Consider the following 17732-nt stretch of genomic DNA (forward strand, 5'->3'; position numbering starts at 1 on the left):
GCAACTGTACCATTTGGGATAGTGTCAAATGGTTAGTTTGTCCAAATACATGTGGCCATCTTGTGTTTGAAACATGGTTGCCATTTAAAACCTAAATCTCCGAATACGTGTATTGTATCTTTAAGCCACTAATTGGATCTAACTCTTGGTGTCTAAACTATATTTTCAGGGTCATGGAACGCAACTAAACAATTTGGAGCTACATGTGTTTGGGATCGTGTCAAATGGTCAGTTTGTCCAGATACTTAATGCGGCGGCCATATGGTTTGCCGTAAAAGGACCAACACTGGCCCGATTCAGGCTTTGTACCTTTTTGCCATTATGGTTTGACCTGAAAGGGCCGGCACCGGTCCCATTCAGGTTGTGTACCGTCTTGTCATTATGGTTTCCTATAAAGGGACCAACACCGGCCCGATTCAGGCCTTTTACCATCTTTTCATCATGGTTTATCATAAGAGGACCTGCAATGGCCTTGTTCAGGTTGTGCGCCGTCTTGCTGTTATTGTTTGCCTTAAAAAGACCAGCACTGGTCCGATGCAGGCTCTGAACGGCGTTACCATTACCGTTTGCCATTTAATAGGGCGAGCACTGGACCAAATTCGACTCAGTGGTGTCTGTACCGTTAACGCGGAACCGTTTTGGCGCAATCGAGCCAGCTTTAGCCCGCTTCTGGTCTTGTACTGTTTTAACTGTATGATACTTCCACAACAAACCCATAATTAGCTGGTATCGGCCCAATACCGTCGACCTGTTTACTGGGTCAATGCCATCTTTGAACCTAGGCAGGTAAAAATCTCTGGCACTACAGGATACAACTCTGCCTCTTCTCAACTTCATGCAGCTGAACCACTTTTGTAGCCGAGAACATCACGCACCAAGACTCGACCTACTACATGTACATGTTTACACTTTGTAACACCGCCAAGACCAGAGAATCAAGCTGGCTTCATCTTCCTCAGCAATAACACCCCCTCCCCCTAAATGTTAACAATGAGTCGTATTTTTAGGAGTCCACAATAGCAATCAAATTCATACCGTAAAGAAGTGTGAGGGATGGGTAGATCGGGTCTAGGGAACATTGGGCTGCGATAGGCTTGAGACGAGGAAAGGGGTGGGGCAGGTACTGGTAACTTAAATTTTACACTCACAAGTCCATGGGAAAATATATATATACCAGGTTCTTGACGAATGATTAATTCTACGGTGTTTTTTTTTGGTATCTTGATCTTTCACGCTAAATTGTAGATATGGTGAGATTCTCAATTCTGCCTTGGTAACTTTTGTAAAAACTCGTACAAGACGTTTTACGTTTATTGTCAACTTAGTATTTACAAGTGCATATTAAATAATTTTATTCATAAGTAAAAAAAATCCTAATAGAGCTGTTTATTTACACATTTCAGAACAAAAAAAGTAATAGTATCATGACCCTGCTTTTGGGAGCTATATATGGAAAGGGTAACAGAAAATGACAATTTCCACAACGCTGTCACTGTAAATTCACCGATGCCCCCTTCAATGGCAAGCACATTGCACAAAGCAACTGCCCCTTGATAGCTAATAATAATAATAATAATAATCGGCATTTAAAAACGCCCCTTTTAGTAAACTAAATCACGGCGCTTACAGTATTATTATTGAACGATATCTAATTGAACGATAGCTAATTGAACGATATCTAGCACAATGATTTCACCATTGAAAGGGGCCCTCCTCTAAACGTTGGACTGATGGATTACGGGCGGTGATTAGTAAGATCATACCTCATAATATGCACTTTGTCAAGTAACTTTCTGTGCTGAGATCAAGTTGGCATTTAAATGCGCGTAGACCATTTCGGGTACACGCATGCGCTTTTCACAAGAAACAATCACATCACGGAGCAGACACGGCACGGAAGTAGATCCAAAGAAACGTCAATCAACATATGAAACAGGTGCAAATACCATTGTACAGTTAGCAGCAAAGCTTCTCGAGTCTTTGCTGATCTTCGATATTGTTTTCTTCGATTTTTCTTAAGGTAAATGAAAGACTTCAGGGTGTTGGCTTTCCAACAAAAAATAACCTCAAGAACTAGACATTCGGTGCAAATAAGCTTCGACAAACCACAGGCAATAGCGGACAATGTAATTGAATGTCAAGATAAACGACATAAGACCAATGCTTACTTAAGGTTAATGACATCAGGGTTTTTTTTTTTTACAACATACATGTAATACAAATGAAACCGCAAATATCAATCATGAAACGAAGAAAAAAATATTTAAAAGGATGTCAAATAGCTCTCCTCAGAAATGAGAGACCGTCTGCGTCCACTCTAGCGACGGTAAGCAGGGGGGGGGGGGGGTCGACCTTCTGTATAAAAAAAACCTTGAATATCAATGTATATCCAATATATTTTAGTTGTGCCATACCAAAAGAGGTTTGTTTTCACATACTAGGAAAAAGTTGAAAAAGTCTAAAACAAAATTTCAAAGAAAACACAAAGGGAAACCGACGAGATGCATTATGATTATGTTTTAAAGCTGAAGAAGGAAATTGACTTGAGCCGGTTTCAATTATTTCAGCCATCAAATGCATTGATTTATATTTGATAATTCTGCAGAAGTCTGGAAATCCGATTGAATTGATAAACGCAGCTGCAACAGTAAAAAACAAAATGTATGCACTTATTTCAAAGAGTGATATTCACTCTCTCTGACACAATATATTGGAGGAAAGACTTTAAGAGTTGTTAATATTTCTAATAAGTTGACTGGGTTTTTTTCGGAAACTCTTTGAAACTAACTTAATAATGTTCTCTCAAAAGCGTCTGGATCCTCATGTAACTTTTTTGAATTAAGAGAGCAGTGATCGACTCAAAAATAATTGAGGTTACTATTTATTGTACAAAGACCAAGAATCGAGATATTCACCGTGGGTGTCGCCATCGTGATGGTCGCCATCGTGGTGGTCGCCACCGTGGTGATCGCCATCGTGGTGGTCGCCATTTACGGTGACGGCCGCCATCGTGATGGTCGCCATCGTGACGGTCGCCATCGTGACGGTTGCCATCGTGATGGTCGCCCGAGCCATGTTGGTCCGTACGATGGTCAACAGGGTAGTCGCCAGGATATAATAATAAATTACTCAGAACTTTCAAAGGTGTTCAGGCTGCACAGAAAATCAACATGTCATCTTTTTTTGGTGGGTGACCCATGACTTTTGGATAAATTCTCGCCCAAAGAAGACGACCCTAAAACGAACGATGTTTCCCAAACTGGAAAAGTAGGCATTTTGAAAAAGGATCCCTTTACAACATGGATAAATAGCGCCACTTTCGGATCCAATTACAAAATGCTCAGAATTGGAAGCCCCAAGTCCACGCAAGAGGTACAGTGCCACATGTTTTTAATCCCCAATTCCATGGCTCTCGGAACGCCCTAATTTTGAAGAATTTGAGCGTTTTTCAAGTTACGAAATTTTAAACACAACCACCGTGCGTTCTTTCAGCAAAACGAAAACAAATCACATAGGGATGAGCGTGAATTGTTTCATTTTGCTGAAAGAATGCTTAAAAGAACTTGAAAATTATATGAGTGATTTGGATGATTCTTGTTCTAAAAGAAAGCTTATTATTTGGGCTTTCATATCCTAGATTTTGAAAGTGCTACATGCAGAACTTCACTAAAAACAACGGTCCCAACATTTCGTGATGTGATGTGATCAAGCTAAATAAGTCGTTTTTGGAGAATTTTCATTTGGAGATTTACTTCATCACATCTCTTGGTGTTCCGACTTCCATAATTTTTTAACTAAACATTGTATCAACATGCAGTTTTCACAGCAGTAATGCTGAGATTGTGCTCTTTTTAAATCTGTAAAAATAAAAATTGACCAGGGTCGACAAACGACTCATTATTTAGCTTGATCGCATCATTTGGGTTTCGTTTATTTTTACTCACGCTGTAGATCGCATTCAATGTACCATGGGCTGGCATCATTTTGTGGTTCGGCCAATATGTCTTTAGATCGAGCGATAGGTTCGTTTCCAATGACTATAAGCCTTAGCCTTTGTACACAAAAGTAAATTTCGTATTCTATTTTATGCTATGGTAGTGATAGCGTATGGAACGATATCTCGAAAGCTGTGCCATTATTTTGGCAATGCTCAGAGCCTTGTCTGCTCCGCGTATCATGGCTTTCAGGCGCTAACCAGTTTTAGACAACCACAATCACCTTGTAAGGGACTGTACTTCAAGTAGCTGAGGGAATTAGGTGGTGAAATAGCCTAGGTTCAAGGAGCACGTTCGATTTTGTTTACCCTGTAAGGTCTTATGAATGAAATTGTAAAAGAGCTCATTTCATTCATAAGACGTTTCAAGAATTTTGCGCTGCGATATACTACCAAAGTTTAACATCGGAAGAGCAAACGCGGCATTTCGAAACGTTGTTTCATCAAGTGTCTGATTTGGCAGGGTTTGAATATCTTCTGCACTTTTGCTGCGGTGACAATAGTGGGCCAGTACAAATTCAATTTTCAAGATTGTATCGATTGTAGGTCAGGCAGCCTCCGTGGCTAAAAATAAACATGACGACATTGACGGCCCTTTATCAAAGCTCGACTTCGTTTCCGAATTCGCTTTATCACTTATAGTTTTTAATGTTCCAATCAAATTTTTTAATTAATCACTTGCTTCATAATATCATACAGTTATGATAATACAGTTTGATACTTCTGTAAGAAAATATTGACTAATGTTGACCTGGAATCTTCAAAGTTACGCACCCAAATAGCACTGTTAGCAGGAGGAGCCAAATGGGGACCACGCCGAGTTTTGGAAAATCCCGGTAACGGTCGTCAAATTCAAAATAGTACATGACGCAGCAAAAAAGTTCGCCCTTCGTATAGATCGTCGTTGAATTTCAAGTTTTGTAAATTAAGGCAATGAACATGAATTATCAACCCATTTTTTAAAGTTTTTAAGAAGCAATAGCAGTTAATAAAACCTATATTATACGCTATCCGATTGTCGACGAAATGAATTCGGCAAACTTTGGACATGTGCGGAAAAAGGAGGAATTCCTCCCGTTTTAGTCACGTGACGTATATTTGTTATACAATGCAATAGGCCCAAAAAAAGTCTCCGGTTTCTGGTATGGAGCTTGCCCAAAAATTGTTGCGGCGACGCGGCTTTTTTTTTTTTTAACCTGATTTTTTTTTGCTTCAAATGTCGGCTGATGACTGCAAATGGTGCCCGACTAAACTTAGTGCAAATATATGGGAGTCCAGAGAGGCCACATAAAGCTTACACGTTAAAATTGTGCAGCAGCAGGATTCCAGTCAAACCAGTGAGTTTGGCGGTTTTGAGACATCATCTTTCATTGAAAAAAAAACTTTTTCATTTTGCCGACGCGCATGGCTACGGCGACGCGCGCGCATACCAGAAACCGGAGACTTTTTTTTGGCCTTACTGACAGCTACCTGACCTAAGATTCATCAGGAACAGTCAGAAACTTTTGGTCTGGGAACCAGACTTGGTTCCAAGAGGTCCTTGGCGGTGAAATGTTTCAGCGTGCACGAGTTATTGGACTTAGCAGCCGTTTACCGAAGTGGGCGCCCTTTATACACACGCCATCAAGCCCACTGATCTCTATATACATATAGAGATCAGTGAACAAGCCGCAGTGCTGTTTGCGTGCGATTCGTCGACAACCGAGTCAGGTTAATTCGTGGATGTTTCTATGGTTACAGACCAGTAAATTGACCGTCACAGACCTCATTGATAATTAGGCACACTTCCTAAAACTATTAAAAATACGCACAACTCTCCATAGCCGATTTTAGATACACATTAAATTAACGCTTATTTCACCATCTTTCATTTTCTGTTCAACATTGGGGGGGGGGGGGGGGGTTAAGAAATGACTTTGGGAGAAAATTCCTTCGAAGATGATTACCCTTATAAGTAGTCCTGAAGCCTATCGCCGTTTTGAAAAAGACGCCTACGTTTCATTGCAAAATATAGCCATCTTAGTTCCTTTCATCCAAATGTCACAGAAATACGAAGATCCAAGTCCTCTGCACGGCTTCCAATTTAAATGCTCTAATACCGGAGAACTTGAGGGCAAGCAAATCGTTATTTGGCCGGCGAAGGCAATTTCGGGCCTATTTACTGGCCTTCACCCTTATGGCAATGGGACCGGGAACATGCATGCTGATGCGCGTGGCACTGTCTATCATAAAATAATTATACCCCCCTAACAACATCTTGCAGCAAGACTAATAAGTAATCGTACTGTACAGTCAATTTGAACAGCACCTCCAAGAGCAAAGTATCGTCCAGCCTGGCACCCCACAGTAACAGCCCCCCCCCCCCCCCCCCGCATGTTGTTAAGAAGTCGCAGTTACTGTCATGAGTCCACAATAGTAATCCAATCCAAACCGTCAAGAAATACAAGGGATGGGTAGAGTGGGTATGACGTGGGGCCGGGGTAGGTTTGAGACGAGTAATGGGGTGGGGCAGGAATTGGGCAAGTGTTTCATTTTTATATAAATCACAAGTCCATGGTATATGTTACATGTACCAGTTCCTTGACGAAGTTTTTATTTTCACTTTTACTTCGATGTCGACTTCTACGCTAGATTTTGAGACTTGAGAAATTCTTAATTCTGCCGTTATAGCAACTTTGTAAAACGCACTGAGAATAATTAAAGACGTTTCATCAAAAAGGCGTTTTGACGTTTTGCGTTATTTATTGTCAACTTAGTATTTACAAGTGCATATTAAATAACTTTATTCAAAAGTAAAACTTCCCAATCGAGCTGTTTATTTACACATTTCGGAACAAAAATAGTAATAGTATCATGACCCTGCTTTTGGGAGCTAAGAATAGAAATGGTAACAATGAATGACAATTTCCAGAACGCTATCAATGTGCATTCACCGACGCCCCCCTTCAATGGCGAACACATTGAAAGCAACTGACCCTTGACAGCTAATTGAACGACATACAGCACAATGATTTCACCATTGAAAGGGGGCCTCCTATAAACGTTGGACTGATGGATTACGGGCGGTGATTAGTAAGATCACACCTCATAATATGCACTATATCAAGTAACTTTCCGTGCTGAGATCAAGTTAGGAATTTAAATGCGCGTAGACCATTTCGGGTACACGCATGCGCTTTTCACAAGAAACAATTACATCACGGAGCAGACACGGAACATAAGTAGATCCAAAGATATGTTTTCATAACCCATCAAGAAACGTCACTTAACAGATGAAACAGGTGCAAATACCATTGTACAGTTAGCAGCAAAGCTTCTCGAGTCTTTGCTGATCTTCGATTATTTTGTCTTCGATTTTTGTTAAGGAAAATGAAAGACTTCAGGGTTTTAGCTTTCCAACAAAAAATATCCTCTAAAACGAGACATTCGGCGCAAATAAGTTTCGACAAAACGCAGGCAATAGCGGAAAATGTAATTGAATGTCAAGATAAACGACATAAAACCAATGATTGCTCAAGGTTGATGACATCATCGGATTTCTTTTTTTTACAATTTATACAAATGATACACCAATATCAATCATCAAACGTAATATTTAAACGGGTGCGAATAGCTCTCTCCAGAAATGAAAGGCCGTTTGTGTGCACTCTAGCGACGGTAAGGAGGGTGGGGTCGGCGACCTTCTCCTGTATCAATTAAAACAAAAAGAAAATCTAAATATCAATATATATGCATTATATACGAGTTGTGCGGTTGTTCCATAGCAAAAGAGCTTTTTGTTCCCATATTAAGAAAAAGTTGAACGTCTAAAACACAATCCCCAAAAATACATAGGGGGACATTTACAAGGTGCATTATGATAATGTTGTAAAGCTGAACAAACAAATTGACTTCAATGAGGTTTAAATGAATTCAGCCATCTAATGTATTGAATATTTTGCATAATTTGTATTGGAAATCCGATAGAAAGAATTCATTCAAGCAACTGCAACAGTAAAAACAAATGTATACACTTATTTCAAAGAGTGAGTATTCACTCTCTCTCTCTGACAGAAATATACATGTATAGGGGAAAAGACGTTAAGAGTTGTTTATACATGTACATAGTTTTTTTTCGGAACCTCTTTTAAACTAAATTAATTATTTTTTCTCTAAAGAGCCTCCATCCTCATGTCACTTTTTTGAATTGCGAGAGCAGTGATCGACTCGAGAATAATTGAGGTTGCTATTTATCGTTCAAAGATCAAGAATCTAGATATTCACCATGGGTGTCGCCATCGTGATGGTCGCCATCGTGACGGTCGCCATCGTGATGATCTCCACCGTGACGGTCGCCATCGTGATGATCGCCATCGTGATGGTCGCCATCGTGGCGGTCGCCATCGTGGCGGTCGCCATCGTGGCGGTCGCCATCGTGGCGGTCGCCATCGTGGCGGTCGCCATCGTGGCGGTCGCCATCGTGGCGGTCGCCATCGTGGCGGTCGCCATCGTGGCGGTCGCCATCGTGGCGGTCGCCATCGTGGCGGTCGCCATCGTGACGGTCGCCATCGTGACGGTCGCCATCGTGACGGTCGCCATCGTGACGGTCGCCATCATGGTCGCCCGAGCCATGTTCGTCCGTACGATGGTCGGCAGGATAGTCTTCAGGATATATAGCGTCATCGCCGTAGGGCATGGGCGGATGCATGTCATTCTGTCAACAACAAAATACCATAGTTCTATAAAGCTTCGTATTTTTTATAAAGCGAGCTCATACACTAACGTTGATGCTCAAAGGCACTATGAGCTCCGTCCGTGACCAAGAGAGTGCGCAATGGTTACTTCTTTGGTGGGCTGGTTCACGCACGCATACATGAACAGTGTGTGGATCGCGGTAACGGTCGCGAACCAAGATGGCGGCCGATTAAAACCCATTGAATGGCTACCCACAAGCCTCTCTCTCTTTTCAAGCGGTGAGGGGAAACTTCTGCACAAGGCAGATTAACCTTGCCCATTAATTGGCTATGAAATATTCAAAGACCATCACCGTGCAGGATATCAATGCTGCCATGTTGGCCACAAAGCATCGATCGCACAATTGCCCTCAAGCAATTAGAGACCGTGTCTTGCCCAAGGACTCACGCACCGTACAAAACCCCAGGCTAGACTGGAATGTTCAATCAGTAGAATTACACACAGATCTTGTATTCGATGCCAGAGCGCGGTGTGTTTAGCTGCAGCGCACATCGTCAATGATCATAATTATTCATCTAGTTTGATGTTTATTCATAAGAAAATAACACTGACGTCAAACCATTGCTATCGCTCAGTCACGCATGCATTTCAAAGAACGGTGTTTGTCATGCTGCCACAGTGGCATAGTGGATAGTGGAATGACCTATGTATCGAAAGGTCTGTGGTTCGAATGTCCATTTTCATTAAATATATTTGTTGGTTGGGATAAAGAAGGAAAAACACTAGGAGAACCTATAAGTGCCTTCCATCCACACAGCGTGATAAACATTCATGTTAGGGTTGCAATACGATGTATGCTGCAGATCTAGCAAGTTTAATTCCGGTTGTCTTAAAATCCAAGATAAACATTTTGTTTATCATGTAAAGTGGCTGCCTCTTGTTTCCCATTGAAACACGAAAATGTTGAATCGAAATCAGGGACCAAATGGAGCTTAAGTGGGGATAGCTGCAATTGACACAAAAAAACATTCTTGACAGAAATCAGTCATCCCTAAAATGTCATTATGATGAATACTGCAATAGTGGTCAAAATGTTGCTCACTCAATGATTGATTAAGCAATGTTGTATGTATAGAAGCTGCGAGGGAAAAGATGGAGTTCAAACAGTATAGGAAAGAGTTCACTTTGAAAGCTTATCACTCACATCACCACATCCCCAGTCCATGCACTGCCGATGGTGAGCTCTATGGCGCAGGTGCAATCCAAGCGCGGTACCGCCCAAGGCCAATGCAACCAGTATGCTGACTACGGCCACGCCTAGGACGACTCGCTTGGTGCAACATCCGTCTTTGCCTCTCGCCGCTGGCGACGCTGTCTGGAAAGCAAACAGAATATCATTTCAGGATGGGAATATACAATATTTGCTTTGCTGTAATGTTCAGAAATTGATGGATTGGGGGGGGGGGGAGTATTTCTATCGCAAATATTGTTACACTGACACGTTTGAAGCCATCAAACAATTACAAACAACCCAACATGTTGACGAACAAACGAACACACAATGGTGACAGACTGAATTTTAATGCAGCGCTACGTTTTATGATGTCACAGTTCATGCAAACAACAGCTAAATTATCAATCAAGTGTAAAATAAACGCTGAATGGCTGTTGTGTGAGGAGTTTCAAATATCTCGTAATAGATTTCCTGGTCCATGTAGCCTTCATTTCAATAATTGAAGTTGGACATCAATTTTTCTCCCCATGGACACTGCTTTTTAACCGTGGAAAGCCGCTATTAATAAAGTCTCTTAACGTTTCAGCAATCAATGGCCCAAAATATCTTACTCTTTTTGGCTATTGGCTATAATGTATAAGTTATCTAATAGTTATCAATTGGCAGAGAGTGCCACTTTAAGTTTACCGCTCGCGTTAACGGAAATGTGACACATTATCACAAGGCACAAGGTCATCCATGATATAGCAATCATTAAAGGGAATTTTTTTTTGTGTGCTTCTATTGAATTTGACATGGCACTATAATTTAACTTACATGCTATTCATGTAGTCCAATCATTAATTGTATGCATGGCTGTTTCCAGCTCAATGGGCCACCATTTTTTTTCAATAGAATTAAATGTTATTCAAGCTATAACAGTTTTGTTTGTTTTCGAATGAAGAAGAGACATGTTGGTATCTTGTACGATCAAAAAATAAATTGCAAACTCAGGAATGCAATAAACATTACTATACAAAAATATCTTCAACTGTAATTAGATCGAAATCAGTAAACGATCAAGATCAAGAACTGGATGATACAGGGGGAAAAACAGCTAAAAAATAGCAAACAAAACTCGAGAACAAAACAAAAACAAAGATTCCGACTATTATATAATTAGAGGTGTTTGACCAAAGGTCAAAATAGAACTATGCAATATCTTGATCCTCATCATAGATACGATCAGCTTCAAAACTAGTCATACTGAGTTGATCACACCAAAGTAATTATACGTCCAATTATACATGGATCAGGATCATATCAAGGTGTACAGAGACGAGCAACAGCGTAGATTGACTGGAATGATGACCCGCAAAATCCTGAAAATGAACCTACCGGTACTGTGACGACTACGACATCCTGTGCAATGGGTTTCTTCAATTCCTGCTCTTTCTGGCTTTCCGGAGATGTAACTCCTAACTGAACCATTTTAACTGATTCTAGATGTTCAAATTGAACGATGCTATCACAGCTTCCGATCTGTTTCAATGCTGCGTCATAAAAAATGTGTGCTGGGTGATGCTGCGTTTTCTCTTTATATACGCGGCAAGCGCCGCTGGATTTATTATGATGATGTCATCATCATGCACTTACACAAATGAAAGCCGCGCCGGTTGTGAATGCTTGCTTGTACCTTGTACAACACGGTACGTAGCATCGTGTACGAGGACGTAGTTTGTTTACATCCGCATTCATCAACTCGGTTCATTGATTTCGAGGAACTGCCTGTCACGAGTACTAGACTCGTTTACCAGTCGCACAACGATTGTTCTCATCCACTCTGAGAAGGGTCAATACTGAATACACCACAACAACATGTATGTAAACAGAGAAAAAAACACCCAAACTGCAAAACTTCGGATTATACCAGTTGTTGCAGTGAAGATCTGTTTCTTTTTTAAATGAATTTTCAACAACACCAACAACAACAACGAAACTAAAATTCTTTTCTTCTATAAATGGAAGTTTACTCAGGAATATCACGGCCGTTCGAATCCCAGGTAGTATGGAACACTCTTGCAAATTCTGAGAAACAATTCCAAGTGTATGAATTCCCCGATTGCGCCGCAAAAAAGATAGGCTAACCTATGGTGGCCCTGAAGGGCCATCGCATATCGCAAACGTGTGCGCATACGTATGCGATGTCGCGAATTTTATCGCGAATGTGTGCGCACACGTATGCGATGTCGCAAAATTTATCGCGAATGTGTGCGCACACGTATGCGATGTCGCAAAATTTATCGCGAATATGTGCGCACACGTATGCGATGTCGCGAAATCTATCGCGAATATATGCGCACACGTATGCGATGTCGTGAAATTAATTGCGAATATGTGCGCACACGTATGCGATGTCGCGAAATTTATCGCGAATATATGCGCACACGTATGCGATGTCGTGAAATTAATCGCGAATATGTGCGCACACGTATGCGATGTCGTGAAACAATTCGCGAATAAGTGCGCACACGTATGCGAATTTGTTTGCAATGTCGTGAATTTTATTGCATACCTTGTCGCATATCTTTCAGTAAAATTCCTAATGAACTGGGGAGTTGTAGCAGCTAGTATGGAATCTAGACGTACTGTTAGATATAAATAGGGTCTGACTAATAAACCTTCGCGCGCACGCTGTTCCTCGTGCAATCGTTACTACTAGTACTGTCGAGCGCAAACTTGCTACTTGCGCAACTTTGAAATTTCAAACTTGCGCGCGCAAATTCCACACGCGCGCAAATTTCACAGTGCGCACATATTCGCGAATTGTTTCACGACATCGCATACGTGTGCGCACATATTCGCGATTAATTCCACGACATCGCATACGTGTGCGCATATATTCGCGATGAATTTCGCGACATCGCATACGTGTGCGCACATATTCGCGATAAATTTTGCGACATCGCATACGTGTGCGCACACATTCGCGATAAATTTCGCGACATCGCATACGTATGCGCACACGTTTGCGATATGCGATGTCCCTTCAGGGCCACCATACTAACCACAGTTTCGCTAATCCTTAAGATATGCGATTTGGTACGCACTCAATGCAACTAATGTAGGCCTATATCGTCCTTCAAGCTCTATATGAAAATTGTTTTCTAAACACAGAACATGCCTACGTACCCCTGCATTAGGCCGAGTACAAAAAAATTCTCGTCCAGACTAAATGAAAAAAATTAAGGAGGTGGACGGTTCTTTTTTCTTCTTCTTTTCCCAAAGATGGCGGATTTTCCAAGATGGCGTATGGATTCGTCCATTTTTCAATCGTCAATTATACAAAATTATGTTCGTAGGAGCCATAACTCTTTCTAGATAAACTACAATTTTGCTGGGGAAAAAACAGATATGGAAACAAATAAAAGGAAAATACCTGTGCAAAAAATACCTGAGCGGAAAAAATAAAGCGGGCGGGAAGAGAAACTATTTTTATTGCTTTCACTGGCCTTAAATAGTATGGAAATGAGACATGATTAATTGTTCATTTTTACTTCTTAAAGATGTAATCCGTGTACTATAAACTTTCGATGGAGTTTCATCTCGACTTTTTTTTCAATTACTATTTTCTGAGCAGTATAAAAGCTATTCACTTTGTAATGAGAAATGTCGAACAAAAAAGGGCCACAGACGTTAAGTTATTGCCAGACAATAATTCGGCTCTCGCAGGATGGGTTCATCTGTACAAAACTCAAGCCCCTTTTCAGACCCACACGCCGGAAATTGGAACAAGATAGTTTTCGTTTCGTTAAAACAAAGCATACACATTGATAATTGTTGGGAGGGAAAAATATGGTTTTTCGAAGAGCACGGGATATGCCACCTTAATTGAAATTTCTGTTATAAACCATTATACAGGGTGAGTCAAAAAAAGCGGAACCCAAACCCCTTGAAGACCCGTCTTTAAAAAAAAATGGATTATATAAATCATATTGTTTTCCTAACCAGGGTTGTTAATAAAGAGATTGTGTACTACTACTACAGTTGTTGACAGTTGTTGAACTAATAAGCATTCTGTGTCATTTTCTTTGTTGTTCCAAACAGTCAGAATACATAATAAATTGCTTATTTTGGACGAAACAAGTTTTAGGGTCATTGCGTTTAAATGGTGATATTCTTTGAACGGATTGAGCAATTTCAGTGATTTTTTTTTCATCTAAAGTAGCTTATGAAATTGGCTTTCCAGTCTTTATTATGTTTCGTGCTACATATTTTTTTTAAAATACGAAATATATTTTGGGGGGTTTGGGTTCCGCTTTTGTGACTCACCCTGTATTAAAGATGTATTAATACCCGCATGTCGTGCAGTATTGCAGTGAGACAGCTATTAATATGCAAATGTGCACTGCACGTGTGACGCAGCCGCAGTTCCCATTATTGTAGGATAACAATGGTACCTGGTACCTCCGTACGGCGCGTCATCACGGCAGGTAGAATAATAAATAATTTGACCTCCAAAGACAACAAAGCAGAGGAAATTATATTGGTCGTTGGTGTAGTTGAAATAGCGACAGTTAAAAATAAACCATCTCCAATTGAGAAAGTTTGCAAGAATAATACACTTTTCTGTGGTTCGTGAAAGTATAACGTTGTCCGTACAACCGAGTACCAATTCGAATGGATACATTTATTTGTAACACGTACACAAAAGTGTTTTCCTACGAGAGAATTAACAAAATTCTGACTGTAGAAAATCACATTTTCACAGTGAGGACTAAAACTAAAAAAAAAATCGCTCAGAATGAAAAATGCATTCAAGACTGATGAAGCTGTATCTGAAGAATCTGATGGGTGGCACTAAAAAAATACAAAAAGAAAATTGGCATCTCATTTTTTTTTCCGGCGTGGCAAAATTAGGATTTCTTAATAACTACAGGATGAGTAAAAAAAAACCCAAATGGCAGGACCAATTTTTGAATGAAGTTTTGCCTGTAGCATTTTCAAAATGTAGGATATCAACGCCAAATCAATGAGCTTTCATTTGGTACAAGAATCATTGAAATCACTCATGTACTTTTGAAGTTACGGAATTTTGAACACAAAACACTGTTTTAAAGTTCTGTCCACGGATCCCAAAAAAGGAAGTGTTCTTTCAGCAAAACGAAAACAATTCTAATGCATCCTTATGAGAATTGTTTTCGTTGTTTTTTTTTACTGAGAACACTTACTTTTTTTGTGATCCGTGGACAGAACTTTAAAACGGTGTTTGTGTTCAAAATTTAACACAAAAAGTACACGAGCGATTTCAATGATTCTTGTACTTAAGAAAGCTAAATGACTGGGCTTTCATATCCTAGATTTTTAAAATGCTACAGGCAAAACGTCATTCAAAAATTGGTCCTGCCATTTGGTTTTTTTTTTTTAATCACCCTAGAGGCCTACGTAAAACAATTCTGAAATGTTTCTCTGCGATACAAACTATATCAAGAGAGCCGGAGGGATTAACGTAGCGTAATTAACTCCCTTGGGCCTCAAGAAGGTATGACCCCCCCCCCCCCCCAACGCCCCCCCCCGCCCCCCCCCCCCCCCCCCCCCCATGTGTATTTTTATGTCTTTTGGGGCACGATCGTTAGCCAACTTGGGATAAAAATGAGCCTTTTTTGAAGGATACGGTCACCAAAAAAGTGCAAGAGGACAGAATAACCAGTCTTTTATACGGCAACAAATGCGTTGCGTGTAGAGTTATCAATAGAAACCCTTTTGTTGAATCGCTGACGTAGTTTAGGTGTATAAGCACAGGACAACTGACAATGCGTTGCTGTCGAGAGTGAAAACTTTCTATGGCTCAATGAAATAACACACAGGGTTGGTTCTATATATAGTTTGGGTCTTGTCTTGATCCAAAAAGAAAGGAAATTTTCACCCGAAATAAAGTCACACCCTTTCGGTTTCAAAACAGAGTCCCGCTATTATGTGGATTTAGTCATCAAGTCCACGAGTTTCTGCGTCACGATTTGTTAGAATTTATGCTACTACAGTCTCTTTACAATCATGTGAAACAACAACTATTCAAAGTAAATGTAAACTTAAATATTTATTCTGAGAAGATGATAAATTCTGATATTGCACGAATCTAAATAAAAAACTTCTGCTCTTATTTGTATTCGCACAGAAAACAAACTTCAGTCAAACCATTTTAGGGTTTATTTCTGTTAATTTCGATGCCAACATGTGCTATCCACAACCATTGTTTTTCGGATTAAATGTGTATATCCTAATATTGTCCAATTTCACAATCTGTTTTTTAATCGCTTTTTTTCTAGTAATATAATAGTTATTTACTTTTCAATGAGATATTGAACGAAATGCACCGACATTTATTGAATTATTTCTTCACAAAATTCAAATTGTTGGCTGCCAGACAATAATTTGGCTCTGGCAGGGCGGGATCATTTGTGCAAAAAATGAACGCCCTTTTCACTGAGAGAGTTGCACACGCCCAAAATCAGAATAAAGTAATTATCCCCCCGTTCAAACAACACATGAGCATGGGGTATACATCTTCAATTAACTTGCAAAGAAATGTAGCTGCTTTACTTTGGTCAAATCACTTTTATAATGTGGTGCTTATAAAAGCGCTTTATACAAAAGGTTTCAGAGCACTGCACAATCATTATTACCCCTGTTCATCGGGACAAGTTTCCAGCAGCTCGATGTTCAGCGCAAGTTCTCTACCTTCACATGTAAGCGGGAAGCAATTGTGGTAAAGTGTCTTGCCCAAGAAAACAAGCACCATGTGTTCCCCGTCAGGGTTCGAACCCAATGGTCTCCGTGGAAAGACCATTGGCTGTTAGAAGTGAAGTCACCGGCCGCCATATTACTACTCCAAGTCTCCAAGAACAATAGGTTTATTTTTACCGTCGGATTTTTTTTTCAGTTAAAGGACAACAGAATATAACGATCTAATGTACAAAATGTCTATTTAGTAAAAGTTTCAAATACTTTTAGACAACTCTGTTTTAATTACTTTGAACTATGGGAGTGGTGAGACTGGTTCCCTCCCCACATTCAAATGGAGGGGTCGAAAACCAGCGAGCAGCTTCGCTTATTTTGTACAACTCGGAATGTCCAACGAGCACTCCAGATTTTGTTCTTGGTTCTTGGTTGGTTCTTCTCCTAAATACTCCACGTGGGAGTTTATACAGGAGGCCAGAAACACCGGGGCAAACCCCTTCTCTTAGCGATGAGTGTTTACTGGGTTCTTTTACGTGCATTTATACAACACAGGGGACCTACGGCTTAACGTCCCATCCGAAGGGCGAAGCAATAATGGTTAGGTGCCTTGCTTAAGATGCTTAAGAGCACAAGTGTCCGCCGGCGGGCTCGAACCCACGTCACTGCAGCCTCTGAAACACCAGAACGTGAGTCCGGTGTTCTTAACCGCTAGGCCATCACACTTCACTGTACGTTTGTGTACGGAAGCCCATTAATATCAGGTACCTCTTCCTCTTTCACAGCTATGGTATTTCTTTCGCGATGGTGCATATGTCTTTCACGGTAGCTCATCTCTCTTCCAGCATGTGTGTCTCTCTCTCTTTCGAGGGGGCAAGTTCATTTGTCACGGTACCATGTCAGAGATAGATGCACCACCGCAAAAGAGAAACGCATCGCTGTGAAAGAGAAATAGTTACCTGACACTATTTGGCTTCCGTAAGTATGAGAGTGAAACCCTTTTGTTGCAATCCGTTGACGTACTGGTAACAAGCAGACGTACAAGAGTACACGTCAACAAAGGTTGATGCTGTCGAGACTGACAACAAATCCTTTGTATGGCTCAATGATTACACA

At 40.6% G+C, this 17732-nt stretch overlaps 1 protein-coding gene across 1 annotated transcript; it reads right to left on the reverse strand.

The window, feature by feature from the left end:
• Positions 1–6712: 6712 nt before the first annotated feature.
• LOC119725944 (histidine-rich glycoprotein-like) lies at positions 6713–11522 on the reverse strand. Its single transcript, XM_038197565.1, has 4 exons — positions 11280–11522; positions 9873–10043; positions 8258–8687; positions 6713–7680 (listed from the first exon to the last, which is right to left on the reverse strand). The coding sequence occupies exons 1-4, from the start codon at positions 11370–11372 to the stop codon at positions 7643–7645; spliced, it is 732 nt and encodes a 243-aa protein (XP_038053493.1). The 5' UTR covers positions 11373–11522; the 3' UTR covers positions 6713–7642.
• Between the last annotated feature and the right edge of the window lie 6210 nt (positions 11523–17732).

The sequence above is a fragment of the Patiria miniata genome, unplaced genomic scaffold (assembly GCF_015706575.1).
Source record: "Patiria miniata isolate m_02_andy unplaced genomic scaffold, ASM1570657v1 HiC_scaffold_19, whole genome shotgun sequence".
Taxonomy (NCBI): domain Eukaryota; kingdom Metazoa; phylum Echinodermata; class Asteroidea; order Valvatida; family Asterinidae; genus Patiria; species Patiria miniata.